The sequence below is a fragment of the Chiloscyllium plagiosum genome, unplaced genomic scaffold (assembly GCF_037043375.1).
Source record: "Chiloscyllium plagiosum isolate Xiang-an unplaced genomic scaffold, Cpla_swu_hap1 HiC_scaffold_26, whole genome shotgun sequence".
NCBI classification, from domain to species: Eukaryota; Metazoa; Chordata; class Chondrichthyes; order Orectolobiformes; family Hemiscylliidae; genus Chiloscyllium; species Chiloscyllium plagiosum.
The window spans coordinates 31,397,003-31,409,463 of record NW_028270164.1 but is presented as its reverse complement, the minus strand read 5'-3'; the positions used below and the strand labels follow the sequence as shown (position 1 = coordinate 31,409,463).

Sequence of the window (12,461 nt, the reverse complement as noted above, 5' to 3'; positions counted from 1 at the left end):
ACCTATATTGTCTTGAGCGCTAGGCAATGGCCAACTTTTGTCTGTGGGCCTCTTTCTTTTCATTGAACATTTGTGCTGAAGTAAATAAAACAACAGTCAATTAAGAATGTACATAGCTTGTATCTAAATAAAAGCATGCTGCTGACTTAGTGCGAATTAATCACATTTATGGGACACTGGACCTAAGTAAATTCGAATGAAGTGGCTAGCTTGTTCGTAAAATCTACTCTAAATTCATGTTAAAACATATATTTACTAGTTTACTGGGGATTTGTGTTGTAACAACATATATTGTAGAAAACATTTCAAAATGGTTTCAACCAATTTCAAACTCTCTTTAACTTGGAATTCCTTTTTCTGGCTTTTGCTCACAATGAAAACATTTATGCAAGTAACCTTTTACAGAATTATGTTTCAAAGAATCTTTGTTTTCTTTTAGTTGAGATGTGTGCTTTAGTTATTGAATGCTAATGTGTCTTTTTAATAATTTATAAACTACTTAATTGGGCAAACAACTTGTTATGGCTTTTAAACATTTATGTAGTCGGAGGTTCTAAAAATAATATTCTGTATAGAAATCACTAGCAAATGTTTCTCTATTTATTTATCTACACTTCCGTTGTGCAGTGGTAAAAGTAGTGTTCCTGCTTGTGAGCCAGAAGACCTGGGTTTAAGTTCCTCCTGCTCCAGAAGTGTATAACAAAATCTCTGAACAAGTTGATTAGAACATATCTTTAAATAAACTTTAACTTGGCAAATGGGACAGGATTATTTTAGGATATGTAGTTGGCATGGATAAGTTGGACCGAAGGGTCTGTTTCTGTGCTGTGTACTCTATGAGATATCAGTGATTTGTAAGAATAATAGGGTAGTAATGGTAGGGGATTTTAATTTTCTGAACATAGAATGTGGCTGCTTCATTGTTCAGGGCTTGGGTGGACAAGAGTTTAAGTGTGTACAAAATAAATTTGGATTCCGTATTTGGATTATACTAGAAAAGATGCAAAACTTGACCTACTCTTGGGAAATAAGGCAGGGCAGGTGACCAAGGTGTCAGTGGGGGAGCACTTTGGGGCCAGTGACCATAATTCTATTCGTTTTAAAATAGTGATAGAAATGGATAGACCGGATCTAAAAGTTAAAGTTCTAAATTATAGGAAGGCCAATTTTGACGATATTAGGCCAGAACTTTCAAAAGTTGATTGGGGGTGCATGCTTGCAGGCAAGGGGATGGCTGGAAAGTGGGAAACCTTCAGAAATGAGATAACGAGAGTCCAGAGGCTGTATGTTCCTGTTACAGTGAAGTGCTTAGCTGCTAGGTATAGGGAGTGCTGGATGATTAGAGCAATTGACGTTTTGGTTATAAAAAAGAAGGAAGCATATGTCAGGTATAGACAGTAGAGATCGAGTGAATCCTTAGAAGAGTATAAAGGAAATAGGAGTATACTTAAGAGGGAAATCAGGAGGGCAAAAAGGGGACATGGCATAGCTTTGGCAAATAGGATTAATGAGAGTCCAAAGGGATTTTATAAATCCATTAAGGGCAATTAGGGAGAGAATAGAGCCCCTTAAAGATCAACAAGACTGCCTATCTGTGGAACTGCATGAGATGGGGGAGATACTAAATGAGTATTTTGCATCAGTGTTGCTGTGGGAAAGGACATGGAAGACATGGAAGGACATGGAGCGTGGGGAAAATAGTAGCAATCTCTTGATAAATGCCACCTTACAGAGGTGGAGGGGCTGGATGGCTTAAAGTGGATAAATTCCTGGGACCTGATCAGGTATATGGTAGAACAGGTATATGGTATATGGTATCCCTTGCTGAGATATTTGTACCATCAATAGCCGCAAGTGAGGTGCCAGAAGACTGGAGGTCGGCTAACGTGCTGCCACTATTTAAGAAAGGTGGTAAGGAAAAGCCAGGTATGTATAGACCAGTGAGCCTGACATCGGTGGTGGGCAAGTTGTTGGAGGAAATCATAAGGGACAGTATTTATATATATTTGAAAAGAACTGATTAAGGATAGTCAACATCCTTGTAAATCTTTGTACGTGGGAAATCATGTCTCACTAACTTGATTGAGTTTGTTGAAGAAGTAACGAAGAGGATTGATAAGGGAAGAGAAGTGGACATAATCTATATGGATTTCAGTAAGACGTTTAACCAAATTCCTCATGGGAGACTGGTTAGCAAGGCTAGATTTCATGGAATGTAGGGTAAACTGTCCACTTGGATTCAGAACTGGCTCGAAGGTAGAGACAGAGGGTGGTGGTGGAGGGTTCATTTTCAGACTGTAGGTCTGTGACTAGTGGTGTGGCACATGGATTGGTGCTGGGTCCACTGCTTTTCATCATTTATATAAATAAAGGGGCATCACGGTGGCTCAGTAGTTAGCTCTGCTGCCTCATAGGGACTCGGATTCAATTCCAGCATCAGATGGCTGTGGAGTTTGCACATTCTCCCCATGTCTATGTGGGTTTCTGCCAGTTGCTCCAGTTTCCTCCCTAAGTTGAAAGATGTAGGGATTAGGTGGATTGGCCAGGCTAAATTGCCCATAGTCTCCAGGGATGTGTAGGTTAGATGGATTAGCCATGGGAAATGCAGGATTACAGGGATACCGCAGAATGGTGAGTCTGGGTGGGATGCTGCTTGGACAGTCAATGTGGACTTATTGGGCCAAATGGCCTGTTTCCACACTATAGGAATCCAGTATAAAATAAAAAATTTGGATAAGGTATAGTTAGTGAGTTTGCTAATTACACCAACATTGGAGGTGTGATGGACAGCGAAGAATGTTACATCAGAGTACCACAGGATCTTGATCAGATGGGCCAATGAGGCAGGGGGTGACCGATGGAGTTTAATTTAGAAAAATGTGAGGTGCTGCATTTTGGAAAGGCAAATTGGGAGGAGTTATAGACTAATGTTAAGGTGCTATGGAGTGTAGCGTAACAAAGAGACTTTTGAATGCAGGTTCACAGATAGGATAGTGAAGAAGGCATTTGGTATGCTTGCCTTAATTGGTCAGTGCATTGAGTATAAGAGTTGGGAGGTCATTTTGCAGCTGTACAGGCCATTGATTCGGCCACTTTTGAAATACTGCATACAATTCCGGTTTCCCTGCTATAGGAAAGATGTTGTGCAATTTGAAAAGGTTCAAAAAAGATTTACAGGGATGCTGCTAGGTTTGGAGGATTTGAGCTATAGGGAGAGGCTGAATATACTGGGGCTATTTTCCCTGGAGCATCAGAGACTGAGGGGTGACCTTACAAAATCATGAGAGACATGGATAGGATGAATAGCCAAAATCTTTTCCCTCGGTTGAAGGAGTTGAAAACTAGAGGGCATCGGTTTAAGATGAGAGGGGAAAGATTTAAAAGGGACCTAAGGGGCAACCTTTTCATGAAAAGGGTGGTGCATATATGGAATGAGCTGCCACAGGAAGTGGTGGATGTTGGTGCAATTATAACATTTAAAAGGCATCTGGATGGTATATGAATAGGAAGGATTTAGAAGGATATGGATCAAATGCTGGCAAAAGTGATTAGATTTATTTGGGATATTTGGTCGCATGGATGAGTTGGACTGAAGGATCTGTCTCAGTGCTGTACATCTCTATGACTTGATAACTCGATAACAGTGGCAATATGTTTGTATTAGGGTAGTTTCATGAAGTATTTACATGGAAAGAATCATTGAAGAAGAGTTGAAGAGTCTGTGCATCTGTATAATGTATAGATGTTTTAACATTTCTTATGGATTTTGTAACCTTCATGAAATTTAAACTTCACGTTTGGGTGTTCTTGACTTGGTATGTTGGAGTCTTGCATGTTCTTGACGTGCTGACTGTTATCCTGAGAATCTTTCACATATTCATAGAATCCTTACAGTGTGGAAACAGGCCCTTCTGCCCAAGAAGTCCACACCAGCCCTCCGAAGAGTAACCCACCCAGACCCATTCCTCTACCCTCTATTTATCCCTGAATAATGCAGCTAATCTAAACATTCCTGAACACTATGGACAATTTAGCATGACCAGTTCACCTAATCTGCACATCATTTGATCATGGGAGGGAACCAGAGCACCCAGAGGGGACCCACGCAGACGCAGGGAGAATGTGCAAACTCCACACAGACAGTCGCCCAAGGCTGGAATCGAACCCAGGTCCCTGGCACTATGAGTGCAACAGTGCTAACCACTGAGCCACCATGCCATCCAATTATCCAAGTTTATTTTTGTACGTAATTGGATTTGATTTTCTTCGTGTTGCTCAATCTGTGTTGTGTTTTCCTCGATGTTTGAACACAACACCTGGTAAACTCTCTGGGTTGACATGTGCCTGTGTAGGATATATGACCATTACCTTTCATTCTAGATACAGAACAGGTGGTTCAACAATTGCATTTCGGTCAGCCACCATCATCAATCTTGCTGCTTACTTGAGAAATTTGTCCTAAATGTCAGAATTTGGACCAGTGATGGCTTGGCTGGATTTTCCTAACTTGTTTCCAAAACTTTTCAAATAGTTTCCAATTTGTAATGGTTTCCAATGGCTATTTTCACGGCTTACTTACATAGCTAAATATAAGAGGTATAGATCCATCCTTTGTTTAAAAATTCTAAATGTCGATAGGATATTTGCAGCCTTCCAATTCATGTTAGGCAAGTTGCTAAATTTCTTACATCCCCTGTCTTTTGCAAATGCAATTAATGTCCAGGGATTTATGGTTGTCTCTAAAAAAAAATTTGCTCACGCTAATTTTAGTTGCAGCTTTAACTTTTTATTTAAAATTGAGCACTCATGGTTTGTGTAATAATTTTTCTTTGTTCTGTGGACTTGGTACCATTTGCTCTGCTTTCAATCCTGGCAGCATCAGGAGGCGGAGAAGTCGACGTTTCAGCTATAATGGGTTACACCTGAAATGTTGACTTCGCCACCTCCTGATACTGCCTGGCTTGCCATGCTCATCCATCCTCCTGCCTATTTACTTTGGATTCCAGCATCTGCAGTTTTTTTTTGTCGCTGTTTGCTTCCAATCCTGCTTGTCAGTTTATCATGTAGCTCAAACTTCTAACAGTGTTTATGTTTCTTAAAAAAGATCACCAGCTCTGATTTTGATTTCATATTTTGTTATGTTATTTGTAAGTAATTTTGCTTGAGTAGTATGGATTCAGGTTGCTTGAAAATTTCACACAGGTTTCCTTAACTGCCCAACCTATAGCTTGCATTTGTATCTAACCCTATACCGGTCAGAATAAGGTAGTTACAGGGTTACAGTGAGGGCTGATGTTGCTGAGGTGTGTAGACATATTACAAAATAAACTTCCAGCAGTCTGTGGGAGAACAAACTTTAATTGTTGGAGAACCTTGGATATATTGAGAGGATTGTCTGTCCTGATAGGGAAGCAGCAACAAGAAGACTAAATGACAAAACATCAAAATCTGACTGGCAACACTGAATACAATAGGATATGCTCAGCAATTGCCAGCAGCTATTTTCACAGAATACCATTTAAAATGCAAGTAAATATCTAAAGAAAGTATTTCCTCTCAACAGAACACTAAGACCTGAACACCAAACATAGATTAGATTACTTACAGTGTGGAAACAGGCCCTTCGGCCCAAAAAGTCCACACCGACCCGCCGAAGCGCAACCCACCCATACCCCTACTTCTACCCCTTTAACCTAACACTACGGGCAATTTAGCATGGCCAATTCACCTGACCTGCACATCTTTGGACTGTGGGAGGAAACCGGAGCACCCGGAGGAAACCCACGCTGACACGGGGAGAATGTGCAAACTCCACACAGTCAGTCGCCTGAGTCGGGAATTGAACCCGGGTCTACAGGCGCTGTGAGGCAGCAGTGCTAGCCACTGGGCCACCGTGCCGCCCACAATTCATAATTCATGTTGAAACATCAATTCTAATATTAAATTGTGTGTACAAGAAAAATATCAATTTTTCAGAAGTTAGAATGAGGTAAAAATTAAATAATTTATATTCCTGATTCTAGAATTAATCTTTTAAATTATTGTGGTCATGTATGTCTTTGTCATATAGCAGACACAGATGAATAATAAAAACAAATTGGAAATGAAAAGAACATTTTAGAAGTGGTTTAGACTTTCTATATGTTTTATTGAGTGAGATCTAAAATGAAATTTAAAATTTGGGTACAATAATTAAAATATAACAATTAATAATAAAGGGGTAGAAATATTGGGCTAATTCTATAAATAAGTACATAAATGATCTGGAGGAAGGTATAGGTGGTTAATTAGCAAGTTTGCAGATGACATTAAGATTGGTGGAGTAGCAGATAGTGAAGGGAACTGTCAGATAATGCAGAAGAACACAAATAGTTTGGAGAATTGGGTGAAGAAATGGCAGATGGAGTTCAAGCCAGGCAAATGCGAGATGATGCATTTTAGAAGATCTAATTCACGAGCGAAATATATGGTAAATGGAAAAGCCCTGGAGAAAATTGATGTACAGAGCGATCTGGGTGTTCAGGTCCATTGTACCCTGGCAATGCAGGTCGATAGAGTTGTCAAGAAGGCTTACGGCATGTTTTCCTTTATGGGGTATTGAGTACAAGAGTTGGCAAGTCAAGTTACAGTTGTATAGGACTTTGGTTCGGCCACATTTGGAATACTGCATTCAGTTCCGGTCGCCACATTACCAAAAGGATGTGAATGCTTTGAAGAGGGTGCAGAGGAGGTTCACCAGGATGTTGCCTGGTCTGGGGGGTCAGGGGGCACTAGCAATGAAGAGAGGTTGAGTAGATGAGGATTAGAAAGATGGAGGTTGAGGGGGGGACCTGATTAAGGTCTACAAAATCATGAGAGGTATAGACAGAGTGGATAGCAAGAAGCTTTTTCCCAGAGTGGGGTGACTCAATTACTAGAGGTTCTGAGTTCAAGGTGAGAGGGGAAATGTTTAAGAGAGATATGTATGGAAAACTCTTTCAGTATTGCGTGCTGAGTGTCTGGAATGCGTTGCCAGTGGAGGTGGTAGAGGGGGGCATGATTGCATTACTTAAGATGTATCAAGACAGATACATGAATGGGCAAGGAGCAGAGGGAAACGGATCTTTATAAATTAGGTGACAGGTTTAGATAGAGGATTTGGATTGGTGCAGGCTTGGAGGGCCGAAAGCCCTGTAACTGTTCTGTAATTTTCTTTGTTCTTTGTTTAGCTTAACTATATATCTAATGGCATCAATTTGACCACTTGTTTACATTCTGCCAGATTTTATCTGCACAGAAATAGATGACAATGAAACTTTAACAGGGTCTGAAGAAGCCACGTAACCACATTACTTTGAAATTAGTCTCATAGAATCTAATTCTTCAGCAGCTAGTTAAAAACTGGAAAAGGGCAGTGGGTTAAAGGGTCAATAGTTATACTATGATAATGTGTTCCTTAAACTTGTTGATCCTGAGGTCAGACTTTTATTGCACCTGTGTAATGCTGTCGAAGTTTGTCATTGGCCCTAACATTACTCTCTTTCAGGTTTGAAAACTAATGTACTTTTAAATATGGCTGTTTACTTTTAAATATATTTAGAGCTGCTTTTGGAGTTTGTTTCTTTTTTTTTGCAGCATCTAAATCAAAGGCATCAGGTAAGAAATAATGCTTTGTTGCGGATGTCTGTTGGGCAATGTGACTGATTTGAAAGCAGCCTGAAAAATTGACCAGTAGATTAATCTGTGTTGCCTCACAGTGTAGTGAAGCAACATTACTAATCACCCAACCTATCTGGCTGATGTGAGATCAGAATGCCTAACTTGGACCACTTCGTTGTTGCAACATTTGCTCACTTTACACTGTAAGTGGCACAGAGATGCAGGATGGGCCTTTTCTAGTTTTCCTTAAAGGTGTAGGTCGCCAAGTTATGGGTAAAGTCATTCTTTAAAGAGCTTCTTCTACTGTGAAGTGCCTGTAGATACTTAGGAGTGTTTTAGAATGAATGATGTTTTTATCTATTTATTGTCACTCACAGTTTACAGTGAATAGGACAGTAAAATACAATGAAAAGCTGCAAAAGGTGGTGTGTTCAGTTCATGGATTTGCCAGAAAGTGTTGTTGCTTTTTTTCAGGCAGGACAGAGCATTTAGTGAGCCCCACACACAAAGATTGCAGCAGCTAATGGGGAATGCCTGAGTTGTGCCCCTGGGTCTGCAACATGACAGCAGAGGCAGACCACAGGCTGTGGAGAATGAAAGCTCTATGTCATAACCTCTGCCAACCTGGAGATTGTCTCCTCCATGGTCCTTGATTGTGAAAGGATCTGGCAGGCTGTCCATTGCACCCAGTATCCCAGTGATCAGCCTTATCAGCGCTCACCTATAGTGCATTTGCAGCCTTCCAATTCATTTTAGCCAAGTTGGTAGTCAGCTTTCTCACGTTCCCTGTCTTTTGCAAATATTATTGATGTCCAGGGATTTATGGTAGTCTCTAAAAAATACTTGCTTGTACTATTTTCAGTTGCAGCTTAAATATTTCTTTAAAAATCGAGTGCTCATGGTTTGTGTAATAATTTTTCTTTTTTCCTGTGAACCTGGTGTAGATGTAATTATGCTCTGCATCCAATCCTGGTTGGTGGTCTCTCATGTAGTTTTCAAGCTTCTAACAGTGTTTATGTTTCTTAAGAAAGATCACCAGCTCTGATCTTCATTTCGTAGTTTGTTATGTTGTTTGTAAGAAATTTTGATTGAGTAGCATGGATTTAGGTTGCTTGAAAATCTCACACAGGTTTCCTTAATAAATCAAACTATAGTTTGCATTTGTGGCTGACCCCATGCAGGCCAGAGTCAGGTAGTGATAGGATCACAGTGAGGGCTGATGTTGCTAAGGTGTGTAAGCACACTACAAAGTAGATTTCCAGCCGTCTGTGGGAGAACAAAATTTAATCGTTGGGGAACCCTGACTGTACTGAGAGGGTTGCATCAGGAGGTTCAAACGTCGACGTCCTGAAGAGGGATTACACCCGAAAGGTTGACTATTGCACCTCCTGAAGCTCCCTGTCTTGCTGTGTTCTTCCAGCCTCCTGCCTGTCTACTTAGGATTCCAGCATCTGCAGGTTTTTTGTCTCTGTGCTGAGAGGATTGTCAGTCCTGATCGGAAAGCAGCAACAAGAAGTCTGAATGACAAAACAACACATCACAATCTGCCTGGCAACACCAAATACAATAGAGTGCGCGCAGCAATTACGAGCAGCTATTCTCACAGAACAATACTTAAAATGCAAGTAACTGTCTGAAGAATGTAATTCCTCTACACAGAACACTAAGATCTGACCACCAAACATAATTCATTTTGAAACATCAACTCTAATATTAAACTATATATGCAAAAAAAATCAATTTTTCAGACATTAGAATGAGGTAAAAATTAATAAATTTATATTCCTGATTCTGGAGTTATTCTTTTAAATTATTGTGCTCATGTATGACTCTGTAATACAGCAGGCACAGATGAATAATAAAAACAAATTGGAAAAGAAAAGCACATTTCAAAAGTGATTTAGATTTCCTTTTAAAAATTGGGTTCAATAATGAAAATATAATGAATAATAATAAAGTGTAGAGATATTGGGCTAATTTTAGCTTAAGTCATTTAGTAGGTAAGTAATAGCATCAATTTGACCACTTGTTTAAAATCTGCCAGATTTTATCTGCACAAAAATAGGTGAAGATTAAAATTTTGCAGGGTCTGAAGAAGCCACTTAACCATTCTTTGAAATTAGTTGCATAGAATTTAATACATCAGTAGCTATTTAAAAATTGGAAAAGGTCAGTGGGTTAAAGGGCCAATAGTTATACTACAACAATGTGTTGCTTATACCTGTTGATCCTGAGGTCAGACTATTAATGCACCCATGTAATTTTATCCAATTTTTTCACTGGTCAGGTTACTCAGGTTTGAAATCCTATGTACTCTTAAATATGGCTGTTTGCTTTTAACTATATTTAGAGCTGCTTTTGGAGTTTGTTTCTTTTCTTTGCAGCATCTAAATCAAAGGCATCAGGTAAGAAATAATGCTTTGTTGCGGATGTCTGTTGGGCAATGTGACTGATTTGAAAGCAGCCTGAAAAATTGACCAGTAGATTAATCTGTGTTGCCTCACAGTGTAGTGAAGCAACATTACTAATCACCCAACTTATCCGGCTGAAATGAGAGCACAATACCTAACTTGGACCATTTGGTTGTTGCAACACTTGCTCACTTCACACTGTAAGTGGCACAGAGATGCAGGATGGGCCTTTTCTAGTTTTCCTTCAAGGTGTAGGTCGCCAAGTTATGGGTAAAATCATTTTTAAAGATACTCAGGAGTGTTTTAGAATGAATGATGATTTATCAATGTATTGTCACTCACATTTTACAGTGAATAGTACAGTAAAATACTATGAAAAGCTTCAAAAGGTGGTGTGTTCAGTTCATGGATTTGCCAGAAAGTGTTGTTTCTTTTCAGGCAGGACAGAGGATTTAGTGAGCCCCCCACACAAAGATTGCAGCAGCTAATGGGGAATGCCTGAGGTGTGTCCCTGGGTCTGCAACATGACACAGGCTGTGGAGAATGAAAGCTCTATGTCATAACCTCTGCCAACCTGGAGATTGTCTCCTCCATGGTCCTTGATTGTGAAAGGAGGTTAGAATTATTGAATGCCTACACTGTGGAAACTGGTCCCTCAGCCCAACAAGTCCACACTGACCTACCGAAGAGTAACCCATCCAGAACCATTCCCCTACCCTATATTGGGCACCTGGAGGAAACCCACACAGACATGGGGAGAATGTGCAAACTCCACACAGACAGTTGCCTGAGGCAGGAATCAAACTCGGGTCCCTAGCACTGTGAGGCAGCAGCGCTAACCACTGGGCCACTGAGCTGTTCCTAGGTTAGGTTATCTGACAGGCCGTCCATTGCATCCAGCCTCTCAGTGGTCAGCTTTTTTTACACTCGCCTGTATGCTTACTTGCTTACATGGTCTTGCAATAGCTAAATTTAAGAAGCATAGCTCCATCATTTGTTTAAAAATTCTAAATGTTTCAGCCTTCCAATTCATGTTAGTCAAGTTGATAGTCAGCTTTCTTACATCCCCTTTCTTTTACAAATGCTTTTGATGTCCAGGGATTTATGATAGTCTCTTTAAAAAATTGCGCCTGCTAGTTTCAGTTGCAGCTTAAATCTTTTGTACAAACTCGAGTACTCATAGTTTGTGTAATAATTTTTCTTTTTGTCTGTGTACCTAGTGTAGAGGTAACTTCTGCTCTACTTTCAATCCTGCCTGTGAGCTTCTCATGTAGTTTTCAAGCATCTATCAGTGTTTATGTTTCTGAAGAAAGATCACCATGTCTGATCTTCATGTCAGAGTTTGTTATGTTGTTTGTAAGTAATTTTGATTGAGTAGCATGGATTTAGGTTGCTTGAAAATCTCACACAGGTTTCCTTAATAGCTCAAACTATAGCTTGCATTTGTGGCTGACCCCATGCAGGCCAGAGTAATGTAGTCACAGGGTCACAGTGAGGGCTGATGTTGCTGAGGTGAGTACACATACTACAAAATAGACTTCCAGCAGTCTGTGGGAGTGCAAACTTTAATTGTTGGAGAAATCTGGTTATACTGAGAGGATTGTCAGCCCTAATAGGAAAGCAGTAACAAGAACACATCAGGATCTGCCTGGCAACACCAAATATAATAGTGTGTTCAGCATTTGCTGGCAGCTATTGTCACAAAACAACGCTTAACATACAAGTTAATGTCTAAAGAAAGTAATTCCTTTCCACAGAACACAAAGATCTGAACACCAAACATAATTCATGTTGAAACATCGACTCTAATATTAAACTATATATGAGAAAAATATCAATTTTTCAGACATTAGAATGAGGTAAAAAAAACTAATTTATATTCCTGATTCTGGAATTATCCTTTTAACTTATTGTGGTCAAGAATGACTCTGTAATACAGCAGGCACAGATGAATGATAAAAACAAATTGGAAAAGAAAAGAACATTTCAAAAGTGGTTTAGACTTTCTATTTGTTTTATCGAGTGAGATATAAAATCAAATTGAAAATTTGGGTACAATATTTAAAGTATAATGAATAATAATAAAAGGATAGAGATATTGGGCTAATTTTAGCTTAACCCATTTAGTAGGTAACTAATAGCATCAATTTGACCATTTGTTTATATTCTGCCAGAATTAATCTGCACAGAAGTAGGTGAAGATTAAAATTTGGCAGGGTCTGAAGAAGCCATTTGATCACATTACATTGAAATTAGTCTCACCGAATCTAAATCTTTAGCAGCTAATTAAAAACTGACAAAGGGCAATGGGTTAAAGGGCCAACAGTCATACTGGGGCAAAGTGTTGCTTATACTTGTTGATCCTGAGGTCAGACTGTTATTGCACCTGTGTAATGTTGTACAATTTTTGTT

The 12,461-nt window shown here is 39.5% G+C and overlaps 1 protein-coding gene across 1 annotated transcript in view; it reads left to right on the top strand.

Moving 5' to 3' along the window:
* LOC122563212 (peptidase inhibitor 16-like) overlaps nt 1-12,461 on the top strand; it is a 66,185-nt gene that overhangs the window by 18,305 nt on the left and 35,419 nt on the right. Inside the window, exons 5-6 of the mRNA XM_087973392.1 lie at nt 7,615-7,635; nt 10,023-10,043. Coding sequence (XP_087829518.1) covers nt 7,615-7,635; nt 10,023-10,043 — 42 coding nt within the window. The remainder of the gene's footprint in view (nt 1-7,614; nt 7,636-10,022; nt 10,044-12,461) is intronic.